Source organism: Callithrix jacchus, chromosome 16 (genome assembly GCF_049354715.1).
Source record: "Callithrix jacchus isolate 240 chromosome 16, calJac240_pri, whole genome shotgun sequence".
Taxonomy (NCBI): Eukaryota; Metazoa; Chordata; class Mammalia; order Primates; family Cebidae; genus Callithrix; species Callithrix jacchus.
In genome coordinates this window covers 96,642,357-96,662,187 of record NC_133517.1, presented here as the reverse complement: position 1 = coordinate 96,662,187, position 19,831 = coordinate 96,642,357, and the positions used below count along the sequence as shown (strand labels likewise).

Genomic DNA, 19,831 nt, shown 5'->3' with positions numbered 1-19,831 from the left:
AACTCAGTGGTAAAGTTAGGAAAATGCCAATTAAAATTAAAGTGGTTTTTGTTTTTTATTATAGGATTTGATAAGAATTTTTAACACACCAATGCTCAGTACATAGTAGGCAGCAGTATTTCCTAAATTTATTTAAATTCAGTCATTTATACTGTCTCCTGGGAGACTTTCATAGTACTAATGTTTTACAAACTATACTATTGATAACAACAAGCAAGTAAGGATACCAGCTAGGGTGATACATTCTGCCTAGAGCAAATTCCTTATGAGAAACAAGTAAGAAGAAAAATAAATACCTAACATGAAATGTTATCCTAAGACATGGCAGTCTCAATAAATATTTTGATTAAAAAAAGACTATCTCTCATGTCCCTTCTGTTGACTGAAAGAGAATAAAGAAAAAGTATCTGTAAGTCCAAAATAATTTTTTAAAGCATAAAGCTTTTAACATAAAAAGTTAAAAACAAAGTTTTTCAAAGGTAAGAACAGAAAGAAAATATAATCAGAAATACCAATTTGATCCAGTTAAGGGGAACAATCAAGTTTTATATCAGAACCAAGAACCTCACGTTTCTTTCTACTTTAAAGTTATGATTATTCCCATGGAAAAGGAATAACTTACTTTACTTCAGAGAAGGTCTAGACAAAGTGAGGCTCATCTCCTGGTTCCCTTTTTTTTTTAGGATTTGCATCCTACAGACAGGATACATTCTGTTCTGTTTTCCACTATGTGCTGTAGGAGAGGGCTTCAGTTGTTCTCAGGCCTACACGCCTGAGACTAGTTGGGAAAGTCTGTCTAATTTAGGGATGAAGTGTTAGCAAGCCATTTTGGCTGCATATCCAATGCTATATTCTTTAGTCAACTAATTTAAAGAAAACTGACATGTCTCCTATGTCATATATTAACACGGTTTTGAATGAGAATGGAGGGGAAGAATGTTATTTTTATTAACTCATTAAAACATCACCAAAAATCTTACTAGCAATGAACAATGTTTGCTGGTAGGAATAACATATAGGTTGAATACCCCTAATCAAAAAATTCAAAATGTGAAATGCTTAATGTTTATTACATTGTCAGAAGACACAGATAATGTGATTTTTAACTTCAAAGAACTAACCAACCACATGGTATACTGAATTATTTGGTATTAAAATATACCTGGGTTAATTTTATAGTTAGGAAGCAGAATACATTAAAAACAGCACTCTCAGTTCAAGCTATTAACTCTTAGAATATTTTTATGCATGTATGTTCTAACACATACAATTTATCACTAGTCATGAATTACAACTTACCCTGAAATGTAGTTTATTTCATTACGGCTCTCTATACCCAAAATCTGTTTTCTAAGTCCCAATTACGTGTTTTCTCTAAATAAAATCAAAGTTGGATCTATAATCTCTGCAAAATTTATAAAAGGCCAGTCTACAAAAGCATATGCAGCCTGTCAAAAGATGGTCATGGTATGGCTAAAACACATCTTTATAGGATGAGAATGACAATCACATAGACATTAATTAGAATTCTAAAAATACATGTTCTTTAGTCCCTAAGCCTATGGCTCTATTCTTTTTTAATCCGTTAAGAACAATATTCTCCACCAGAGTAAGTTATCATTGAAAGCCATTTAAATATCATAGCAAACCAGCTTGAAGCTTACACAAAGCCAATTATAGTTGATGACATTACCCAAATGTATATGACTTATGTTAGTGGCATACAGTCAGGCTGGTTCACTGAACAATTTTTTTTATTGAGCATGGGGTTAACCTGTGCTTCCAAAAACAAAAAGCAACTTTGCTGGGGGATTTTTGGGGGGCTCACAGACATTAAATCATTAATTATATACCAGTATAATAAATGTTCTTGTATATTCAAAGTTCCCCAGCAAAGTCAGAAGCACTCACATGAGATGGCAGGGATAAAGTGTGCTGGCAGCAGGGTGGCCTTGGCCAACTGAAACAGGTGATAGAAACTAAAACAACAACTTTTTGCTATCTGCCTAGACAATGTACTAACTAGTCCTCCATGGCAGAAGGTAATCAGATATTTTTATTCAAGACAGCTTCTATGCTTCTCCTCCTTGCAGACTGGGATCCCTCCCCCAGTTTTTCTCCCTAGCTATGGCCAGGTTTTTCTCTGAACCTGTGAGGACTGGCATGTTCTAGAAGCTGGCTAGCTAGACTCATTCTGGTTAAATCACAGCACTCAGATTTGGCCCCCTTGGCCCCTTCTCAAGTGGCATTTTTAGAATACTGTCCTTTAAACAAGTGTGATCAGTCCTAGCCCTCAAAAGAGAAGAAAGAATATTAGGTCAGAAACCCCAAGAGATCTTAAATGGAAACCGGGTCAGGTAGAACTCTTTTCTATCTGAGGTAAGAACAGTATTTCTCAAGGTGCATTAAACTGTATGTTTAAGTAAAATTAATGTCATATATGAAAATGGCCATATTTAAGAATACTGAGCCATTTTACTATTTAACAATGAAGTTTCAATAAGAAGAAAATGTGTCAAAATATCCCAAAGTACAAGTTTCTGAAAAAAATTATTATAAATATATAAAAAGGATTTATAAAGAATAGTAAAATAAATACTCCTGTATCTACCATACAAGTTAAAAAGATTATCAGTAGGATGATCAACTCATAATCTAAATTGGAACATTTAAGAAAGAAACGTAGTGATATTATACCAGTACACTAAGCATCAAGTGGCAATCAGAACCTTTATTTATCAGTGGCTTCAGAAGTAACTTGGTTACACCCTGAAGTTCACATCCCCTCTTCCTACCCTCAAGAGATAACCAGTAAACGAAATATACTTATCTATTCTACTGTTAATGAACATTTTTTTCTGTTATTGTGGTACATACCTAAACAAATCTCTTGGTACACAAGTAAAGATTTTTCTCTACATTACTTACCTAGGAGTTGAAATTCTCAGTTGTAGAGTAAATGTGTATTCAATTTTAACACAGAAGGTGACAGCAGGTTAGCTTATCATTCACCTGCATTTTGTTTTAATTTTTTTCCCTTTATATAACCTTACCTCTGTAATCTGTTTTGATTTTAATATATTATATGTGGTGACAATCTAATTTTCCCCCCTCAAATAACTAATTTTCATAATTCTATATGTCAAATAAACAATTCTTTTCCAGTTGGCTTGGCAGGCTTCTCCTAAAATCAGTTCTTATATGAACTATAATTTGCTTCAGCCCTATCTATTGTGTTCAATTAGGTTATGAGTGTTAACTATACATTACAATTACATTATCAATCAACCCCAGTACAATATACGGCAGTCAAGTGACCAGAAGGTTTGTGCCCCTGGATTTACTGTCTTAATGGCTCCTGGCCAAAGGCTGTGACAACTTAAGTCTCCTTTTCCTTTGTTCTATCATTGTCGGATTTTTTTTTTTTTTTTTTTGAGACAGGGTTTTGCTCTGTTGCTCAGGCTGGAGTGTAGTGACACAATCACGGCTTATTGCAGCCTCGACCTCCTGAGTTCAAGTGATCTTTCCACCTTGGCCTCCCAAAGTGCTGGGATTACAGTCATGAGCCACCACACCCAGTTGGAGATTTTTTTTTAAGCTATTAAAAATTTAGAGGAATGTATGAAGCACTTCTTGTACCATGGGGTTCGATGAAGGATAGATAGAAAAACCACCCTCTTTCTGTAGATGAAACATAACATAGACATATTCCTCAGTATTTGAACTCTTGCTATGGAAGTATTTGTTATAATGACTCACGAAAAGTTCTTTTTAAACTAAAATTTGCTATCCTACTTGAAATCTACTCTAATTTCAAGAGTATAACTTGCACATGTTCACAAGTGGAAATGCACACTTGCACCAGTGAAAATGCTATGCAGGGTCAGTCCATGGGATCAAGAGTGATTCAATCATATCTAAGCTGTTTCTTTCTGACAGAATACTGTCTTCTGCTCAAGTTACTTAAAGTTACTATTCATAATTCCTATTTTTTTCCCACCGTTTTCTTGAAAATTTAGCCCTGCATATACCCCCGAGTGTGCTTCTGCCATTACGCCTGGAAACACAGCTAACCTTGGCCCAGTTTAGACAGTATCTGTAACATAGTTTGTTGTCTATCTATATTATAGTAAAAGTTCCCTGCAGTATAGGACACCATAATTCATACCTGATAATGAATAGTATCTGAGTTCTATACATGACTAATTCATAAAATACTAATTAGGTAAATTTTAAATGTTGTATATTACACAGAGATCCTTGGGGGATGGTTAAGGGTTAGTGATACGTGGGAATATTGGGATCTGCACAGGCAGGAAACACTACTTTTCTCGTTTTAAATTACAGAATGTAGGTTAGATGCAATCTGAAAATTCACTACCCAAGAAACTTTTAAATAATGGATTTGATTCAGGTAATGAGTCTTGAAATTATAATTTGATAAATGAAACTCACATCCCAGCCTTGCCTCTGAGATTACACCCAGGTAATCCTGGAAGTTCTGGGTTTCCCCAAACTCTTACTTATAATCTCTGGTTTACTAATAGTATGCTACGTATCATATTAATTGTTTGTGGCTTTTGCTATTCTTGGAAGAGTGTATGACTGTTGTTTCCCTAATTCTGACAACTGTACACAATAAATGCCCTGTAAACAGGAGCTTCTCATGAACATAATAATCAAATATGGAAGAAAAACTATTTTATTTTAAATGTTGAGGATATGGTATGTGTAATTCAAAAACTTGAGGCAAATCAAATATTACATAACCTTTAGAACTTGAGACTAGCAAATGCTTATGTATATCAACATGAACCCATCATACTGTGGCACATGTTAAGGTACCTTTCAAAAGGGCCATTTATTTCAAGTGAGAAACATGTCTACAAAGAGAAAAGAAATAAATTAGAAAAGAGGGTCATTTAAGTTTATGACCATAAATAACCCCCTCATCACAAACAACCCGGATCATTTCATCTGTTATTACAACATCAAAATTCTCCTAATAGATGGGAAAACCAATTTTGTTTACCAGATCCTGTACTCTACCATCTTATCCGTTCCTCTAAAAATGCTCAGTGAATATGTAATGTAGAGACAATATAGAAATGAGTAAGATAGCATCACTGCCTTTAAAACTTAAATAGTGCCTGACATATGGTATGCACTCAACAGGTTTGTTGAATGAATTCTCCAGCATGTAAAAATTTTTCTTTTGAATAATAGCAAATTATTTTATCCACAGAGAAAAAAATTAACTCAAGAAAAATCAAACAATATCTTCTTACCCACAATCTGGAGCTGGACACCACCTACAATCAGGATCTGCAACAAGCCACCGTCTAAGCATAAATTCTTCGTATTTTTCCATCAAGACATCATCACTTAGTATCAAGCGAATATCATGGGGATTAAACCGTTCAGTACATTCTGGGCAACTAATGTTAACTCTACTTTCAGAGATTTCTATCCTTAGATATTGTCGTAAGCAATCCACACAAGATCTATGATGACAAGTCATTATATCAGGAAATCTGTCTTTAGAATGCCGCAAAAGGCACAATGGGCACTCTATGAAGTCTCCAATTTGTTTGCTGATGGAAGTTAATCCATTGTCAGAAGAGGTATTTGTAGAGAAAATGGAGTTCTTATCAGTACACATTTCAGAATGTATACTTTCAATACTTGCAATTCCATCCACCCCGCCATTTAGCTCCCTTGATTTACGTTTGTTATCTTTTTTCCTCCGAAACAGGGAGCCTATTGAAATTCTTCTTTTTTTGGGTGCCTTTTTGACTGAAGGCAAGCTCACAGACGAAGCAGAGGACTGAAGATCTCGATCTGAACCCATTTGCCGATGTAAACTCATGTCTAAAATGCTTGTTAGAATTGAGTCAGGGTCAGTGCTTACACACAGCCCTTCATTATACTTAGAGATAAAACTTATTTCTTGTTCTTGCATTCAGATTAAGTCATGATGTAAGAATATCCTACTTGGTTCCTTCAGAGAATTCTTGAAAAGTTCAATTTACAGAAGACTGTTATCATGGATGTTCTGAAAAATAAAAAATAAAAGATCCTTTAATTGTATTCTTGGTTTGTGTGTTTTTATAAATATGAAATTTCAAACAAGCATGTTCCTTAACCATTTTTTAAAATAAGGCCATTTATTAAATAGTCTATAAGAAATGATAAGACGAATGCTGAAATCACAAGGGCATTCTTTAATCTTAAAAAAATATTCTAGATTTGAGCTGACCTAATCATTATTAATATCTTAGAAAAGCTTCTGGTCATTATCACTCTGACTTTAGTGATTTCTCACTCCCTATAGCAGGTTTTGTCGTTTGTAACTGATAATCAAGTATACATGCAAATACAAAGGGCTAAGAATAGCTTACACAATCTTGCGGAACAAAGTGGGGAAAGGGCTCTAACACCACCAGGTATAATGACTTATTATAAAATTACAGTAATTAAGACAGTGTGCTATGCCACAGGATGCATATAAAGACTAGTGGAACAGAAAACGGTCCAGAAAAAGCAATATATATACATGAGACTTGATTTACAACAAAGGTGATGTTGCTGAGGACTGAGAATAAATGGCCTTTAAAAAAAGGAAAGTGTTGTCTACTGGTTATCCCCGTAAGAAAAGAAACGACACTTGATAGATGGCTCACCCATGTGTGAAAATCAATTACAGCCGGTTTACAGATCTAAATGTAAAGCTTCCAGGAGACAAGGAGACTGTTTCAATGAAAAAATTCTTAAACAGAACATACAAAAGTACCAACCATAAAATAAAAGACTGATAAACTGGACTAGAAAAAAGTCAAAAGACAGCATTAAGGGTATGGGAGGACACTTTTGCCACATATAACTAATAAAAACATAGTACCCAGACTATGTAAAGAATGCTTACAAATCACTAAGAAAATGCAGACAATCCAACAGAAAAATGGGCAGGGAACTTAACAGGTATTTCACAAAAGGATACGAAAAAGTGCTCATCGTCAGTCATCAGGAAAAACATATTAATGCCACATTCAGAGACCACAACATACCTCTAATAGGAGGGCTAAAATTAAATGACATTTCCAAGTGTTAGCAAGGATGTGGAGGAATAGGAACTCGATTACACTGCTGGCGGGAGTGTAAAATGGCACAACTACTTTGGAAAACTGTTTAACAATATCCACCAAATCGGAACACAGAGATGGCCTAGTACCCAACAATTTTACTCCTAGAAATAAGTACCTAAGAAAAATGAATGTACATATACATTAGACATACTTAATGCTCACAATAGCATTAGTAATAATAATCAAAATATTGGAAACAACCCACACTTTTATTAACAGTAGAATAAACAAACAAGTTGTGATATATTCACACTTTAAAGCAATGAACCAATTAAAAGGAACAAAATACTCCTACACACAAGAAAAGAATCTCACACAAGAGTATGTGCTTACATATTCTATGTATTCTACTACATAAAGTTCCAAACAGACAGAATTAATGTACAATGTTAGGGGTCACAATTGCGGCTACCTTTTGTGGGGAGGCACAAAAGAACTTCCTTTTTTTTTTTGAGACAGAGTCTGGCTCTGTTGCCCAGGCTGCAGTGCTGTGGCGCACAACCTCCACCTTCCAGGTTCAAGCGATTCTCCTGCGTCAGCCTCCCAAGTAGCTGGGATTACAGGCATGTACCCCCGCGTCTGGCTAATTTTTGTATTTTTATTAGAGACGAGTTTTCACCACGTTGGTCAGGCTGGCCTCGAACTCCTGACCTCAAGTGATCCACCCACCTCGGTCTCTCTTTAAAATCCATTTTAAAGCTTTCTTTCTAATAGACAAGATACTTTTGACAGCGCTTTATTTTTCATAGTGACAATGGTTTTCTAATAACTGAACATTTTGGTAGATAATTTAAGTTGCAGAAAAGAAATCACTATTTTCCTAACCAAATGATCTAGTATAGAGAATATTCACTTAGCTCACTGTGCATAACTTCAGAAATCAATATTAACAGATAAAAAATAGGGAAATCTTCAAACCTAGACTCATATTTTGGATATGCTTAGCCTCTAGTGCTAAACAAAGCAATGAAATAAATAAGACAATGAAAAAAGGAAGTATCTGTCTTTGTGTAGCATTTGCTATATGTAGTGTTGCAAATACTATCTCATCAAATTTAAATATGGCTATGTACAATTTAACGTAGCAGTTGACTACCAAAAACAGATAATTATCATAAGCCATCCTTTGATCAGACCATGACTCTAAGCGATGTACTAGAAGTGATATATTTCTACACAAGCTAATTTTGGCCCAAAGTAAACAGAGTTTTTATAAATCTGAACCACATCATTAAGTTTCAGGCATTAAACTAGATTCCATATATCACTTTCTCTTAACAGAGATAAATCACTAATACTCAAAAATCTAGTTAAACGTTATTTTTAAGTTATATCATTCATGATCTATATGCTTATTTATAAGACTTGCTTAACTATGAACCTCAGATTTAGAAATGTCAAATTTTTCTCTAACAAATTGATTCCCCAACATATATAACTACCAAATTCTAGCCATTATTCTTTTTTTTTTCCCTTTATTGAGACAGTTTCACTCTGTTGCCCAGGCTGGAGTGCACTGGCTTGATCTCAGCTCACTGCAACCTCCATCTCCCAAGTTCAAGTGATTCTCACACCTCAGCCTCCCGAGTAGCTGGGACTATAGGCACATGCCACCACACCTGGCTAATTTTTGTATTTTTAGTAAAGATGGGGTTTCACAGTGTTGGCCACGCTGGTCTTGAACTCCTGACCTCAAGTGATTCTCCTGCCTGGGCCTCCCAAAGTGCTGAGATTACAGCCATGAGCCACTGCGCCCAGCCTATAGGCATTATTTTTACTACCCAGGTTATAATATTTATTAAGCATCTCCTCCTACAGACTATTAAAGTAAAAATATAAAAAGCACAATACATTTTTAGAAAAATATAAAAATGCTAAAAAAAACCCAGATAATTCATGGACCGGCTTCAGTAAAATCCATGAAATCTCAAAGTGTATGTTAAACTGTGAATATATATATATATTTTCTAGTCACAGGATACATTCACAGCTTTCAACACATTCTCCAAGGAGTCTAAAGTACAATGAAAGGCTAACTGCTAATGCTGAGATGTCAGATTTAACTTGCCAGCAAAAGTTAACAGTTTCTGTAAATCCTTCCTGCTCTCACTAATTTACATTATTAGTACAACATTCATAGCTATACCAATGATAAGCTCAGTAAGAAAATACTTCTATTCCATTAAGGTTTGGTGTTGCAACTCTTTCCACAACAGTTAAGTTTTTGGAAAAGTTAAAAAATAACTTGCATTCCTAAACAAAGTCTCTGATTCATCACACAAGAATAAATATTATGTGGGCAGAAAGACTAGAGTAACCTATCGCATGTATTAAAAACAAAAATCATACAAATAAATGTTAATCAATATTGTATATTCAAAGGTTAGTTGACTATAAATGTCCATAAAGGTATTATAATCTATTGTGTCATCTTTACCTAAAATGGCAATTACCACTGAAAAAATTTTAAAGTTGATTATTCCTTATGAGGTAAGTCAATTAATAATCTATTTCAATGTATTAATAACAGACATGAAGAGGTTAAAACATTTAATGCCCAGTGTGAAAGAAATAAATGGTATTAGATATACAATAAAAATATCTTTCAATTATTTCAATGTCTCCTTAGAAGCATGAGCCCATAATATGCAGATCTAAGGAAACCTAGGTTCTATGAACTCTACCAAGTAGTTTTATGGATTTAGTTTAGAAAGGACCTCTCTGTATCACCTGTAAAATAGGGAAAATACTATTGTGGCAGAGATGCTGTTATATGCGAGGCTGCTTCATTTTCGTCCTGAGTACAAAGCAGGACTATATTTTCCGTTTCACTTATGGCTAGGTGTGGCCATGTTATTAGTCCTGGCCAATGCAATCTGAGTATAACAATGTCTGCCCTTTCAAAGACTGACCTCTAAATCATTTCTGAAAACAACCTTCAAGCTCTCTTTCTCTTCACACAATGGCTGGCTGAATGGAGTAACACTAGTGGGTAACAACAAGCAAAATGTAGAGGACAGAGGAGTCACAAGATAGAAAGAATCTGGATACCTGAGTACCACACATGGTTCTTTGTGTGAGTGAGAAATAAACTGTTACTGTGTTCCACCATGAGATTTTGGGTCTTCTGTTACAGACACAATTATCTATTCTACCCACCTTAAAGCTGGGAAATAGAATAAGATGAGATAAAAAAATTTTAGATTCACTTAGGGGAAAGGTTTTTTAAATGCTATACAAATATGGGGTAGTGACAGATTATGTCATATCAAGTGACTAAGCATGCACTTTGGAGTCAGTAGATCTTGAGTTCAAGTTCAGCCTCTGAAACTTACATTAACTAGCTGTGTGACATTGGGTTAAATTACTAAGACTCAGTTTCTTCAATTTTCAAATGGGAATTACAGTATCTACAGTCCATAGATTATAAAGATTAAATAAAATAACACATCAAGAATTCAGTAAAGAGAATGGTACGTATAAATCACTTATATATTACCTGCAAGTACATTTACCTGAGAAGATAGCACAAATGAATCTAAATTTACCATGTACTGGATAAAAAAATTTATTACACATTAGGTTAGAAATAAAAATAAATGCTTGGCTCTGAAATGGCTTTCCTAATGTAATCAGAATAAGTAGCCACTTGGAAGTTTTGAATATATCATTAAAGTACACAAATTTCTCAAAGGTAAACATAAATAACGTACAGCCAGTACAAACCTACCTCAAGTAGTCTAATATTATAAATGAAATAAATATTTTTAATTCAACTACTTATAAATGAGGGAGATGGGGATAATTCGACACATCATTAGTGTAGGTGAGTATCAGCTTCCAGCAAGTTGTTTAGAAAGTAAATACTTACCAAGACCCAGATACACTCTCTTGGGTACTAGCCTAAGATAGTTTCTATAATCTCTCAGAAATAGAAACTAAAAGTTCAGAATAAGCTATTCCCATAAGCCACAAAGCCTCCCCAAAGAGGTATTTCTTAAACAGTTTCACAAACATGCACCTGCCACATTTCCCTCTTGAAGCTTATATTTGATTGGGAGAGGAACAGAATGATGCTTTGAGGTTTTAATAATACTCATTACAAGTAATACTCATTACTCAAGTCATTACAAAAAGCAAGCAGCTACAGAAAGGAATAAAGCATTACTCTTTCAATTTTCCCAATAAAAAACATTTTGGGAAAAGAGGGCTTATTCCAGGTCCTCTTTGATAAGAAGAGAAACAATACACCATTATGGAACCATAGAGAAAGCGGAGTACGAAATGCCAGGTATGACCAACTACCCAGAGACATGTAAGTTTTTTTTTTTAAACTTAAGTTCTGGGGTACATGTGCAGATCTTGCAGGATTGTTACAGAGGTACACACATGCCATGGTGGTTTGCTGCCTCCATCCCGTTACCTACATTAGGTATTTCTCCTAATGTTATCCCTCTTCAATCTCCCCACCCTCTGTTATCCCTCCCCTCACCCCCCACCCCTCAACAGACTCCAGTGTGTGCTATTCCCCTCCCTGTGTCCATGTGTTCTCATTGTTCAACATCCACTTATGAGTGAGAACATGCAGTGTTTGGTTCTCTTTTTTTTTTTTGAGACGGAGTTTTGCTCTTGTTACCCAGGCTGGAGTGCAATGGCGCAATCTCGGCTCACTGCAACCTCCGCCCCCTGGGTTTAGGCAATTCTCCTGCCTCAGCCTCCTGAGTAGCTGGGATTACAGGCACGTGCCACCGTGCCCAGCTAATTTTTTGTAATTTTTAGTAGAGACGGGGTTTCACCATGTTGACCAGGATGGTCTGGATGATCTGTTGACCTTGTGATCCACCGGCCTCGGCCTCCCAAAGTGCTGGGATTACAGGCTTGAGCCACCGCGCCCGGCCCTGGTTCTCTGTTCTTATGTCAGTTTGCTGAGAATGATGGTTTTCAGACTCAACCATGTCCCTGCAAAGGACATGAACTCATTTTTTAGGGCTGCATAGTATTCCATGATGTATATATATGCCCTATTTTCTTTATCCAGTCTATCGCTGACGGGCATTTAGGTTGGTTCCAAGTCTTTGGTATTGTAAACAGTGCTGCAATGAACATTGTGTCTTTATAACAGAACAATTTATAATTGAGTATATACCTAGTAATGGGATCGTTGGGTCAAATGGCATTTCTATTTCTAGATCCTTGAGGAACTGTCACACTGTCTTCCACATCTTCTCTGCTAGTCTTAGTCTTCTTTCAGGCCCAACTCCTTTCTTATCTCCACAATCATTCTAGGTCAGTAACTATAAATAGGCATTACTAAAAGTTACTCCAAGCTCTCATATACAAGTTTACCATTTTTTTCTAAATATTACGCAAACATTTTGATATTATTATTTACTAGAAGGTGGGGGAAAAAGTTAGGTAGAGTAAAGGAGATCAGTGTATATGTGGTATTGATTACTATTTTAAATAGGGTGATCAAGTCTCATTGAAAGGGTTACATTTAGCAGAGACCTGAAGGAGATAAAGGGGGTATTAGCAATGTGGAAATCTGGGGAAAGAGCATCCAAGGCCAGAACAGCCACTGCAAAGGCACTAAGGGAGGAATGTGTCCGGTATGTTCAAGGAATAGCCAGGAGGCCCTAATATGGCTTAAAATAAAAGAACAAAGCAAAGAATATCTGAGATATATGAGCATGCCAGGTTGTGTAGGTTTAAGCCACTGTAAGGACTTTGGCTTTTATTCTAAGTGAGACAGGGAAATTTAAGGAGTTTCTAAAGTGATAAAGATAGTTTAGAATCTTAAGAGTTTAAAAGGATCAATGCAGTGTTGTGAACAGTTAGGGGAGGTGTCAAGAATGGTAGCACGGAGAACAGTTTAAAGACTACTGAAGTAATCTCTGAGAGAGACAACAATGGCACATCAGCGAAGGTGTTGAGGACATGTTTTAATACATGTTTTGAAGGTACAACTGTTAGGATTTCCTGATGGATTACAAGAGGATTTGGCCTGAATAACCAGAAGGCTGAAACTGCTATCAACTGAAATGGGGAAGGCTATGAAGCGAACAACTTTTAAGAAGAAGCCAAGATCAGGAGTTTACTTTTAGACATTTATATTTGAGACATATCTTACATCTAGGCAGAGAGGTATATCCAAATACCTGTTTGATGAGCCCCGAGTTTAGGAGAAAAGTAAAGCCTAGAGATGTAAATTTTGGAGTTGCTGTTATTTCGATGGTGTGTAAAATTGTGAACACAGATGAAATAATCAAGAAGTAAATACTAAAGAGCAGGGAATGAGGCCTGTAGCATTCCAACATTAACATGTAGGGGAGAAGAGGCAAATCCAGTAAAGGAGACAGAATAGGTGGAAGGGGGATCATGGAGGAATTACACCTTAAAGAAGACAACACCTGTTGGTCTAACTAGTATGTTACTCATTCCTCTCCCCCATGTCAACTACATCTTGAAAAGTATGCAAAGAGCAAAGAAGGAGCAAGTTAGGAGAGGAAAGAAATGACACAAGCAAAAATAACAAAATGTATCTTACAAGATATAATCGATTCCTGTTGAGACCAGAGGGTATTAAAACACTTCCTCTGATATTTCTCAGAGTTAGAATTCTAAAGAAAGGGCTGTCTAGTCTCTGACAGTCAAAGCACATGATATAAAACAAAGGTAATTGGAGATTTTTGGTTTACTGAAGACTTCTGACTGTATATTAGTTTCCAGTGGCTGCCGTAACAAACTACCACAAACTGGTTGGCTCGAGACAATGGACATTTCTCTTACAGTTCTGGAGGCCAGAAGTCCAAAATCCAGCAGGGCCGTGCTCCTACTGGGGCTGGAGGGGAGAATCTGTTCTTTGCTTCTTCCAGCTTCTGGTGACCATAAGTATTCCTTGGCTTGCGGTTACATCACTCCAGTCTCTGTCTCCATGAGCACATTGCTTCCTCCTTTTCTGTGTCTTCTCCTCTGTAATTTGTCTATTTTTCCCTTACAAAGACACTTGTCACTGGATTTTGAGGCTACCTGGATAATCAGCATGATCTTATCTCAAGATTCGTAACAATTACATCTGCAAAACCCCTTTTTCCAAATAACATTTCAGGTTCTGGGGATCAGAATGTGAACATATCTTTTGGGGGGCTACCATGCAATGCACTACAATATGGTTCTAGGCATTTTTGCTAAGGACATCAGTAAGGTATGATGTATTTATGCAAAAATCTAAGGGATATTTAATGTTTGTGTGTAATTTTAGAAATGGGACAGGTACAGTGGCTCACACCTATAATCCCAGCACTTTGGAAGGCCAAGGTGGGGGAATCACTTGAGTCCAGGAGTTTGAGACCAGTCTGGCCAATATGGCAAAACTTTGTCTGTTACAAAAATACAAAATGGTTAGTTGAGTGTGGTGACGGGTGTCTGTAATCCCAGCCACTTGGCAGGCTGAGGAATGAGAGTTGCCTTAACGTGGGAGTTGGAGGGTGCAATAAGCCAAGATTGTATCACTGCACTCCAGCCTGGATGACAGAGCAAAACTCTGTCTCCAAAAAAAAAAAAAGGTTTTATTTATTTTTATTTGTAAGACAGAGTTTTGCTCTTCTCACCGTTGTGATCTCCGCTGCGCCTCTCAGGTTCAAGCGATTCTCCTGCTTCAGCCTCCCAAGTAGCTGTAATTACAGGTGCCTGCTACCACACCCAGGTAATTTTTTTTTTTTTTTTAGTAGAGACAGAGTTTCACCATATTGGCCAGGCTGGTCTCAAAGTCCTAACCTCAGGTGATCTGCCGGCCTCGGCCTCCCAAAGTGCTAGAATTACGGGCATGAGTCACCATGCCCAGGAGAAGTTGGTTTTATATTAAAGGATATGGCTATATGGAGAAAACTATTTGATATAGCTATGTATATAACCAGAAGTCTCAATGGCTTACCAGGTAACCACTGCCATCCTTGGTTTGGATAAAAGAATCATAGTCATTATACCATAAACATCATATACCCTGAGATAACAGGCTTTTCTAAATGGCTATTTTTCCCACTTGCCTACTCACACTACTTACCAGTTCCCATCCCCACTTTCCAAAGGACCTTATCTCATGATTGATTTAAGGATGCCTATATAAAAAGTCCCATTTATTCCATACGAAAACTGAAAAATAGACTTATTCAGGCAATAGTAAATATATTAAATAAAGCAAGCTAGTCACCTCTCCTGATTCCATTTAAGAGCCTCTTGTGTTGGTTTACTGTTACTGGCCCCACTGTGAGAGGTAACGGTACACTCTACATGCACTACTGTTTTTACACTGAGCGTCCCTCTAATAATCAAAAGACCTCTTTTGTAACAGTGTTGTCTGAGCAGCCCAGTGTTTCAAAGGTATAATTAATTTATACTAATCCAATGAAATCGATGTTAGAACATCCTCCTTTATTTTATTTTATAGATGGTGTCTCGCTCTGTTGCCCAGGCTGGAGTGCAGTGGTGTGATCTCAGCTCACGGCAACCTCTGCCTCCCGAGTTCAAGCGATTCTCCTGCCTCTCAGCCTCCCTAGTAGCTGGGATGACCGGTGCCTGTCACCAAGCCTGGCTAATTTTTGTATTTTCAGTAGAGAGAGGGTTTCACCATGTTGGTCAGGCTAGTCTCGCCCAACCTCAAATGATCTTCCTGCCTTGGCCTCCCAAAGTGCTGGGATTATAGGTATGCTTATTTTATATACGAGGAAAGACAGTGAAGCACCTACTCATTTATTGGGGAGTTGTAAAACTGGGAGAAGACAGCCTGATTTTCAATCCAACCCAGTAACTCCAATTCGAAGGTGTATCCAATTCTGTATTTGGCCTCAAAAGACATGTCAATCAGTTAGAAAAAGACTACCAAAAAGACAAAGAAGTTCCGTACAGAGGAACATGTCATAAAAAAGGCCCCTAGAGCTGCACTGTCCAATATGAATAAAAGTATGTAAAGTCACTCATGATAATCTTTTGGATCTATTGGATTAAACGCATTACAATAACTAATTTTGCCTGTTTCTTTTTACTTCTTTAACATGGCACTAGAAAATTTTAAATTACATTTGTGGTTCCAATTGTATTTCTATTGGACAACACTGCTGAAGAGATAGTTGTAAAATAAATAATTTATTAATTCTATTAGCAAATATCTATTCCACATCTTTTATTATACAGTTAGGCTTATGCTAAGTGCTGAGACTTGAAGAGTAAACAAAGAAAATGGTCCCTGCCATCACAAGCTTGCATTATTTCCTACACTTTTGCACATTTCACACATTGTCTCATCTGTGATTATGCATAATAAATTTAGGATACCTTACCATGTTCAGGGGCAAATACCAACACTTGACTTCGAAATCACAAAATATAAATCAATAGATTCATGCTAATGAGTTTATACAGTATTTATATTAATATGCTATATAATATTTACCTGGAAGTTGGGAATATCATCACATTCCCAACAGCTTCTCCTGGTTTCTTGCTCCTTCCTTTTAACAACTCTGGCTCTCTCCTTATGGCTCACTTCTACCAGTCTCTTCAATTGGCAACCTGCCTGCTATTCAAATCGTAAGTACTACTTTTACCCTCAGGGGTCTCCCCAACAGGACAGAAGTTAAAAATGTTAAGTATACACAATTTTAGGGGGCCAACTCCAGGTTTTTGGACCAAAGACTCAGTTTTGAAGCTTCCTTTGGGCTTAAACAAACTAAGGTGATTTCTGAGCAAGATTTTGCTTCAGAATTCAATGCACAAACTTATTTTTTTTTTTTAGACGGAGTTTCACTCGTTACCCAGGCTGGAGTGCAAGGGCGCGATCTCGGCTCACCGCAACCTCCACTTGGGTTGAGGCAATTCTCCTGCCTCAGCCTCCTGAGTAGCTGGGACTACAGGCACGCACCACCGTGCCCAGCTAATTTTTTGTATTTTTAGTAGAGACAGGGTTTCACCATGTTGACCAGGATGGTCTCGATCTCTTGACCTCATGATCCACCCGCCTCGGCCTCCCAAAGTGCTGGGATTACAGGCGTGAGCCACCGCACCCAGCCCACAAACTTATTTGAGAGCTACAACAACTAATCACTTCTGTCATACTGAGAGTTTCATGTAACAAAACCTTCCCAAACAAGACTCCTAAAACAAATTAACAGTAATTCTCTAGTAAATGATTTATAAAATAAAATTCTACATAACATCAATAGGACAAGACTATATAATGGTTTTACGCCTAATGGAGCAGCTTTCAAAAAATGTTACCAATAAAAATAATTCTTCAGGTGTTAATGACAGCCACAGAGCAATGCAAACAAAACCTATTTTATCAAAAAGTGCTACTTTTTTCCACTTTGATATAGAAAGTATCACTGATACATGATAGCTTTTGAGAAACAAATGAAATAAACAAGTTTTAAACACCCAAAGTGATTTCACTGACTGGTTGAAGTCTACCACCATCTGAAATACAGATATGTTAAGCAAAGAAATACTATCCCTCAGTCTTTAGCTGTGCAGGTATGGTTAAGTTTTCAATGTTAGGCATCTTCTGCCTGCTAACAAAGAACTGGCATGACTTAAGAAAATTCATACTTACTCTTAGTTGGAGAAAAAGAATTCCTAAGAAAAATTTAGCTATTCTAATAAGTAGTAGGATGAACATTTTGATAACCAGCTTTTAAGCCTAAGTACTATATATATGGGTCCTTTCAGACAATCTAAATTAAACTACTATTTTCCTGTGATGTGCTAGTTTGCCAAATACAATGCAATATGCAATCAAATATAAATTTAGAAATTTAACTTTACTTCGGCCTTTCGCCCAAGGTGGCCTAATTTTTATGTTGGTGAAGAATGTTAAAAGAGCATAAGCTTATTAGTTCAGTACAAAACCAGCCTGCATTTGACAGTCAATTTCCACTTGTTAATGACATTAGAAAAACAAATAACAACTGCTTAAGATTTCCTATATAACTGAAGAAGATATAAGTGACCAATTCAGATGTAAATATTAATATAACAAAATTTACCTCCACTCACTCTATGCCCAGCACTTGACTAGGGACTTTTACATGTTATCACAAATATTTTGTCTTCTTTCCCCCACTTGGAAATTTCAGAAAACTACGTATCTCAACCATGTGTGCCCTGTAGATTAAAAACAACAACAACAAACTGTGTGTTGGAGAAGAGGAAGAAATAATTTGAAACCAAAAAGTTTCTATATAATCTAAGTAAGTGTTCAAGATAAAAACTGCGGGAGCAGCAGCAGCAGCAGCAACAAAACCGTGGGGGGCGGGGAATGGGTATCAGAACCTTCCGGAAGATACAAGCGATTATTTCAAAAGGCTTAAAACAAAAACTTTGCTTTTAATTACTCATATTTAATTCTAAACAACCCCATAACAATTAGTATCCTTCAATCCAACCTCATTAAAATAGAGGTGACCCAAGTATCTCGCATTCTCAAATGCTAAAATACTGCTTTATGACTTCACTTACATTCACATTTGGGAAGTGTATTTACTTTCCACTAAGAGGCTTAAGTATTTTTATTTATTTACTCGTCCATGTTCTTGAATGAAGTATCTTTAAAAATAAGAATCTTAGCGCCTCCCATATGTTAGGTAGAAAATAATAGTTTTAGTCAAGCCAAATACATCAAAAATTCAAGAAATCGCCAACAATATTTTAAAAATAAATCCCAACACTGACCGGATGACAATATAGACAGTTCTTTATAAAGTCTACTGATCAACTAAGACATCCCCTAAATGAGGAAACAAAATTCCCAGTGGCCACTATTTGGATACGAAGAACAGGGTTGTGCTTCAACTCCTAAAATAATGTTGTGGTTTTAAAAATTAACCTTACTGAAATCTCTTGGAAGCTGAGAGAGTGAAAAAAAAAAAAACAAAACACTAATAGTTGCCAACTGTAATTTTTTCCTCAAAAAGACACCTTGCGATGACATTAAAATATTTTCCATGGACACATAAAATGTAAACTTCAGTTAAATTGTATGCAGTAATTTAAATAGAACATTAAGAAGCAGGGCATTAAACTAACCAATTTTAAGTGTTTTTTGACATAATTTGGTTTACTAAGTCCCAAGACTTAATTCTAAGTCTTTACCAAGGAACTGTAACAGGGAAAGAACATTTGAAAATACGATCATCGCCATTTTCTAAACAGAAAAGTATTTATATTTTAAGTCAATTCAGACAGTTCAGTCCCCGTTAACAGCAGCATAAACAGGCAAATACGGTAATGGCTTGCATTATAAACAGAACGGCAAAACTGAAAATAAAACTGAGGCAAACGGTCAGACTTCAAACAACCAAAAGGGTCAATGAATCTAGGTTAAAATAAGAACAGACAAAAATAATGAAAAAACAGCCATGTTCTTTAAAAAAAAAGGGGGGGGTGGAATGTAAGTATCACTAACAATTTAAGGCAACTCATCAAGGGAAGGGACTGCTTATGCCTCCACGGTTTACTAACACTTAAAACTACCACTTCTGGCCAACACCTAGGTTTGAAAATCGCAGCGGCACTTAAACACTGTCTTTTCTAACGTCACTCCAACAGAACATTCTGCAACACTGTGGATAGTAAACATTAAGCAGAGTAAAGCATCGTTCCTGTATTTACATTTCCAAGGGCCAATGGGAAAA

General features: G+C 36.4%; 2 protein-coding genes across 2 annotated transcripts in view; one reads left to right on the top strand and one right to left on the bottom strand.

The window, feature by feature from the left end:
* Positions 1 to 19,831, bottom strand: part of RNF19A (ring finger protein 19A, RBR E3 ubiquitin protein ligase) — a 45,513-nt gene that overhangs the window by 24,521 nt on the left and 1,161 nt on the right. The window contains exon 2 of the mRNA XM_002759353.7: positions 5,289 to 6,055. Within this exon, the coding sequence (XP_002759399.4) occupies positions 5,289 to 5,962 (674 nt within the window). The 5' untranslated portion in view covers positions 5,963 to 6,055. The remainder of the gene's footprint in view (positions 1 to 5,288; positions 6,056 to 19,831) is intronic.
* LOC118148345 (uncharacterized) overlaps positions 10,941 to 19,831 on the top strand; it is a 90,368-nt gene continuing 81,477 nt past the window's right edge. The window contains exon 1 of the mRNA XM_078352479.1: positions 10,941 to 10,971. Coding sequence (XP_078208605.1) covers positions 10,941 to 10,971 — 31 coding nt within the window. The remainder of the gene's footprint in view (positions 10,972 to 19,831) is intronic.